This window comes from Halichondria panicea, unplaced genomic scaffold (genome assembly GCF_963675165.1).
Source record: "Halichondria panicea unplaced genomic scaffold, odHalPani1.1 SCAFFOLD_25, whole genome shotgun sequence".
Taxonomy (NCBI): domain Eukaryota; kingdom Metazoa; phylum Porifera; class Demospongiae; order Suberitida; family Halichondriidae; genus Halichondria; species Halichondria panicea.
This window is the reverse complement of record NW_026986601.1, coordinates 137,001-143,000: the sequence shown is the minus strand read 5'-3', so window position 1 is coordinate 143,000 and position 6,000 is coordinate 137,001. Positions and strand designations below refer to the sequence as shown.

Below are 6,000 nucleotides of genomic sequence, written 5' to 3'. Positions count from 1 at the left end.
AAGTATGGTTTTGTCCTTAGCAAAGGGTTCTAAGAAGGCTCCAAGAGTAAGTGTGAGTGCGTGTCTACGAACCTTGTCCAGGTTGGTGGGACACCAGTCTACAGCTGTCTTTTTTTATTATTTTTTTTTTTTATGAAAGATTTAGCAATTAATTGCAAGGATACACAAATAGCTAAAAAGCTAGGGTGAAGTGAGTCCTATAACATACGTTTTAATAGTTACAACATGTCAACTAGATGTGAATACAGATGAGACTTAAATGAACTTATACTAGTACAGTCTACTAAAGTAAAGTCCTTGTGGCTAACCAGCCTATTCCATATTGTGATTGCATGCGGAAAAAATGAGAATTTGTAAAAGGATGTTCTACATTGGTAGGGGACCAGAGTAAAACAGTTAACAGTTCTACTACTGTACGTCATATTTCTCTTGGTTGCTGGGTTGTTTGGGAAGTCAGTTAGATTGTGTAGTATTTTGAAAAGGTGGCAAAGCACCGCAGCAAGGCGCCTCAGCTGCAGAGAAGGAAGCCTGGTCAAGGTGAGTAATTCTTCACTTTTCAAATTCCATTTCTTCAGACAGACTCTCATAGCAAATCTCTGGACTTTTTCTAAATTGTTTATTTCACACTTGTGAAATGGGTTCCATACAGAGGATGCGTATTCCAGATGTGGTCTCACGAACGATGTATACAACTTTAACAGTGTTGTTGGAGAAGAATTCTCAGAGAACCTGCGATGTAGGAGACCTATCAACTTCCTTGTTTTATTACAAATCGTATTGATGTGAGTGTGCCAGCTCAAGTCAGCCGATATGGTAATTCCTAAATACTTGTAGTTAGAAACCTGCTGCAGTACATAACCATTTAGAAGTAGAGTTGGAGCCTTCAATGAGCGCGATGTTTTCTTAGAAACGGACATAAACTTACACTTGCCAAGATTAAATTCTAATAATTTAGTGTTCAAAAAATTTGAGACTTTAGAAATGTCCTTTTGAAGATTCACGTAGTCATTAGTAGATGTGATAACTCTGTATAAGGCCATGTCATCAGCAAACATATTTAGCTTACTGTCTTGAGAAATAACATCTGTGACTTGGTTTATGTACGTAATGAACAATAGTGGACCCAAAACCGAACCTTGGGGCACACCTGAGAGAACATGTAAGCTGTCTGAGTTACTGCCATCAATACCCACAAACTGTTTCCTCTCCAGTAAGTAGCTATGCACCCAGTTTAGCTGTCACCTCCTTGCTGTGACCCTGGAGCAGTATAGGGGGAACCCGAGAGTCCCTTACCTGAGGGGGGGGGTATGATAACTTTGTTACCATGATACAGGGTACATTCTAAATAGTACAGTCGTGCACAATGTCTCTCAACTCAATTATTTTCTCTGTGACCGCTATTTTTGACTGTAGGTAGAAGAACCCACTACATAGGGGGACATATGCATGCACAGTACCTTGGATTAAAATGTTGGTATAGTAACACTACAACTAGCCAGAAGCTGGTAGGTAGACAGATTCTTAGAGACACACCTTCAAGATGTAGGCAGCTGGAGCCAGTCAATCCATCCCCACTACTGCATGAGATAGGCCTCAGAGTAGAACGTGGAGGAGCTCTTGTGTCATGTCCACTGTAGCCATCCACAGGTACCTGCTCCAGGGTGCTTGTACTGTACTTGTAGATGCTGTGTAGTGATAGGAGATGGAATGCAAAAGTTAGATTGGAAGAACACAGCGCAATATAAAATGAAAGCACCGCGGGCGTACATAACATATACATGTACACACTTTATATCATGATGAACATTTTTAATTTTGCTGCATGCAGGCAAAAATCCAGAGTCCAGGAATCATCAGAGGAATTATAGGGGAGTGGGTAATGATCGACGATGATTGTTGTTAAAACGATTGATGACAAAGTTCAAGTCTAAAATAAATGGCTGGAACAGAGCCTTGCAGCTTTCTTTTCACTCTTGTAACTACCAATAGCTAGCGTTCTAGTGCAGAGCTAACTACTAAGTAGAGTAGCAACACTCGGTGAACAAGTTTTGCTACGTACTCTTCTGAAAAGGCTGCTAGGAATAACTTGAGAACGAAGCATTATTTTACAAATCCACAAATAACACACACAGACACACAAACGTATACCTCGCTTGCGCATGAGCACCGAGGCATCTAAATATAAAATGGGTGATGGTCATTTCTAATAGTGAACCTGATTCTATAGGACAGGACAAGTACATTCTGAAGACATTGGGCATCCTGCTCACAGTAGAGCAAAACATCTTACATGCCGTCAGTGGCACTGGCATAGACACAGCTTTGATGGGTATCGGCCACGAGAAAGTTGAACCTGTAGACACGCCCCCTCTATCCATGGGGACAAACGAGTGCCAGCAGGGGGGTGGGGCACATTTGTGGTTTGTGTAGTATCGTCGCATGTCCCACAGCTTCACAACACTGTAGGGGAGACACAGTTGCCATAGAGCCATGCTCTTCCAATTTGATTAACATTAACAAAAGTGGAATACCCATGCAAACAACCATTTTGACTTACTGGGCTCATCCTTGACACAGACCGACTTGACACTTCCCTTGTGACCAGAGAAAGTGGTCATGAGTGTCTCCCCGACCACATCCCATAGACACAGTCGCTGGGCCCTGAGGCAGTCGATATGCTGTAAGTAGCTTAGGATGATCAAATCGTACCAGAAAGTTGAGACTGTTCGAGGTAGGCACGACAGATTTTCTCATGTCATAAATTACGGTAGATGGTAGAAGTAAGGTGTATCCAATAAGGAATGTAATTTATACATGTGTGTGGGCGTGGTTGTATTCTATAATTGTGTGTGGGTTGATTCCATGTCTGTTGTGTTGTGTTCGCTGTGACGGCCTACTCAGCATGCATACGCATGGGGATGGGATAACATAGGGGAAAGTAAAAGCGCTCCCCCCACACATGGGGCAAAGGTAACTAATTGGTTGTCACTTGTCCCACGTTTCCCCCAGAATGCCCAGGTACGTGGTGGGGGGGGTGGGGCATCGCATAGCATTGATAGATGCATATCACATAAGTCACTGATATGCGCTATATGCTAATACAGATAGCCGATCACATGTGTCATTAACTGACCTGTGAGTGCTGCCATTACTGTAGTTGATTCAGTGCAGTATGACTTGACTGGATGATGGGGCCACGCCTTGAGTCTTGAAGTGTGTGTAAGAGGTGTGGTCAATCTACCACTTCTTTCCCTGTCTTTTTATTGTCACGTGCAATGCATGGGCATGCGCATGTGCACACCTTAAGAGGCATGGTGTTATTGTCCGTTTCTGCTTCTGTTATTATCTACCTGTACTTATCTAAACAAATAATGGCATGTCAAAGGTAATTGCGCTAGTACCCATTTAGGCATGGATTGAAGCCCCGCCCCCGATTCCGGAAAGCAATTAAATATTGGAGGCGAATATCGTTAGTGATCCTATCAATGTGCGTGGTGTAGTGGGTATCAGTGTAACAGTGCACTAACTGATTCCATTCTCTGTGTGTATACTCTCATCTCTGTCAATGAGTGAACTGCATGGGTACTTGAAAGTGGATGCTTTCTTTGCCGTGTATTTATAGAATGTCTTCTCCTAACTATAGAAAAACGTGACAGCTCTCCACATGGCCTGTGTGAATGGACATGATGAGGTGGTGAGGGTCCTCTTAGCAGCCAAGGCTACGGTCAACACGCAGAGCAAGGTCAGTTAAGGTTACGATGAACCATTTGCACTAGTAATGGCTAGTGGAAGAGTCACAGGGTAGTAAGCAATAGTTACTTAGTGAGTCCACTTAAGTAAGCAGCAAATTCTTGGTAGTATATCTATCTAGTATTCAATAGTGTGCAGATCGATGTAGCCACGTTCTGTTGTATTCATTGTATCGGCACAGTGTTCTGTTGTAAATAAAACCGTGCCGATACAATGAATACAAACCTATATTTGATATAACGGTACAGTAGCTGATTCCATTCTCTGTGTGTACTCTCATCTCTGTCAATGAGTGATCCGAGTACTTGAGAGTGGATACTTTCCCATGTGGTGTTTTAAACAGTCTGTTATGTCAAACACCGCTTACGCAAACAATGAAATAATTAATTACTGACCAACCTAAAGCCAATTCTAGTAGTTGATTTTTAACTTGCATACAATGTCCAGCTACTTAAGAAAGACGGAAACTATAATGATAATATATTTTGCAGTGTGATCACAGCCTCTTTTTGTAGAAGGTACACACAAGCCACTATATCGAGCCGAAACTATTAAATCTACTGCCTTTATTCAAATGAGCTTCTGATAACATACACAACGCTTCCATATGATCCACAGTAAGGTGTGGATACTCAGTCCAGGCCTAAGAATCACGTATGGGAGCTTTGAATAATAGTAAAATTTTTCCCGCTAGTAGGCGAAACACGGATCAAACAAAACACCGTAAATATGTGCACATACTCTGTTTCTAATTCTCTCCCTCTTCTATGGTTAAAAAAATGATGTTTTGTTTACGCTAGCAAACACTTGTTTCACAACATCTTGTTTATGTACTGCATATACAGTCGGGTCAGTCCCCTCTCTGGGCGGCCAGTTTCAAAGGTCACCTGAAGTGTGTGGAGCTTCTAATCGATGCTGGAGCCAATGTTGATATACAAAATGAGGTGAGTGTATCTAGCTGTACACATCTCAGAGATTGGCTAGTCATAGACCTCACCATGTCCTGGTGATGTGATATACCATATATCGCAACATTTTCGTGGATTTCGTGGGTTAGCAATCCTACACAGAAATAAAGTCCACTAAAATAAAGTCCACTAAAATTGTTCTTTAATTAGAATTATCTGCTATAACGTGCAGAGATTTAAAGGCGTGGTTTCCGGTAAACAGTCATTCCGCAAACATTGTGCAAGGAAATGCTTTTAAAGGCCAATCCACGAAATATAAGTGCCTCGAAATGTTCGTGCTATACGGTATACAGGGTGTCATACAGGATTTTGAAGTACAGGGGGAAAATGAGAAAAGTAACCAGAAAATGTTGCTAAAAAAAGGTAAACTGTTAATTCAATACCCAGCTATGGACACTCAGTCATAATTGAATGGGGGGGAAATGGGGATATCCCCCTTTCCCCCTGTATGACACCCTGGGTATATGATGTTACTGGTGGTGTATCGTGGGTAACCTTATAAAAGTTGGTCTGTCAGCTGGTGTTTGTGTGTGTTCACCTGCTCATCACTTCTCACTTAACTCTGTACAGGATGGAACCACTGCGCTGTTTGTAGCTGCTCAGAATGGTCACTTGAGGGTAGTTGAAGTGTTGATTGCGGCTAAAGCTCAGGTTGACATTCAACGGAAGGTGAGGTTTAATACCACTTTAGTGTTGTATTTCATAAGCATTAATCCTTTACATGTATCTCTGTACATTTGCTTTTATGACTCATGATCCGTACCTTACACTGTATCATAATAATTATTATCTACTGGTACTTTTCCAAAGAAATAATGGCAGGTCAAAGGTCATTACGCTAGTACCCATTTTAGGCATGGATTAAAGCCCCGCCCCCGCTTCCGGAAAGCAATTAAATATTGGAGGTGAATACCGTTAGTGATCCGATCAATGTGCGTGGTGTAGTGGGTATCAGTGTAACAGTGTACTAATTGATTCCATTCTCTGTGTGTCTACTTTCATCTCTGTCAATGAGAGAACTGCATGAGACTTGAGAGTGGATGCTTTCTGTTCTGTGTATTTATAGAATGTCTTCTCCTAACTATAGGACAACGTGACAGCTCTCCGCATAGCCTGTCAGAATGGACATGATGAGGTGGTGAGGGTCCTCTTAGCAGCCAAGGCTACGGTCAACACGCAGAGCAAGGTCAGTTAAGGTTACGATGAACCATTTGCACTAGTAATGGCTAGTGGAAGAGTCACAGGGTAGTAAGCAATAGTTACTTAGTGAGTCCACTTAAGT

General features: G+C 42.0%; 2 protein-coding genes and 1 long non-coding RNA gene across 8 annotated transcripts in view; 1 reads left to right on the top strand and 2 right to left on the bottom strand.

The window, feature by feature from the left end:
* Nucleotides 1-161: 161 nt before the first annotated feature.
* On the bottom strand, nucleotides 162-1,232 carry LOC135351983 (uncharacterized). Its single transcript, XM_064551078.1, has one exon. The coding sequence runs from the start codon at nucleotides 1,053-1,055 to the stop codon at nucleotides 219-221; it is 837 nt and encodes a 278-aa protein (XP_064407148.1). The 5' UTR covers nucleotides 1,056-1,232; the 3' UTR covers nucleotides 162-218.
* A 2-nt stretch (nucleotides 1,233-1,234) lies between these two features.
* Nucleotides 1,235-3,433, bottom strand: LOC135351985 (uncharacterized). Of its 4 annotated transcripts, none has more exons than XR_010399550.1 (5): nucleotides 3,134-3,433; nucleotides 2,558-2,678; nucleotides 2,216-2,460; nucleotides 1,534-1,685; nucleotides 1,235-1,293 (listed from the first exon to the last, which is right to left on the bottom strand). It is a non-coding gene; the product is annotated as an uncharacterized LOC135351985 (long non-coding RNA). The 4 variants fall into 4 exon arrangements; XR_010399551.1 differs by having other exon boundaries at nucleotides 2,291-2,460; XR_010399549.1 differs by adding an exon at nucleotides 1,376-1,426 and having other exon boundaries at nucleotides 1,279-1,293; nucleotides 1,534-2,460.
* Nucleotides 3,434-3,544: 111 nt separating this feature from the next.
* Nucleotides 3,545-6,000, top strand: part of LOC135351982 (ankyrin repeat domain-containing protein 29-like) — a 33,658-nt gene continuing 31,202 nt past the window's right edge. Inside the window, exons 1-4 of one of the 3 annotated variants that reach the window (XM_064551074.1) lie at nucleotides 3,545-3,742; nucleotides 4,596-4,694; nucleotides 5,289-5,387; nucleotides 5,806-5,904. In XM_064551074.1, coding sequence (XP_064407144.1) covers nucleotides 3,665-3,742; nucleotides 4,596-4,694; nucleotides 5,289-5,387; nucleotides 5,806-5,904 — 375 coding nt within the window. In that variant the 5' untranslated portion in view covers nucleotides 3,545-3,664. The remainder of the gene's footprint in view (nucleotides 3,743-4,595; nucleotides 4,695-5,288; nucleotides 5,388-5,805; nucleotides 5,905-6,000) is intronic. The other 2 variants (XM_064551077.1, XM_064551076.1) reach the window with 2 other exon arrangements.

What these genes read in the sequence shown, in the direction of transcription:
- LOC135351983 (XM_064551078.1), bottom strand. Translation starts at nt 1,055, where the DNA reads ATGTTTGCTGATGACATGGCCTTATACAGAGTTATCACATCTACTAAT.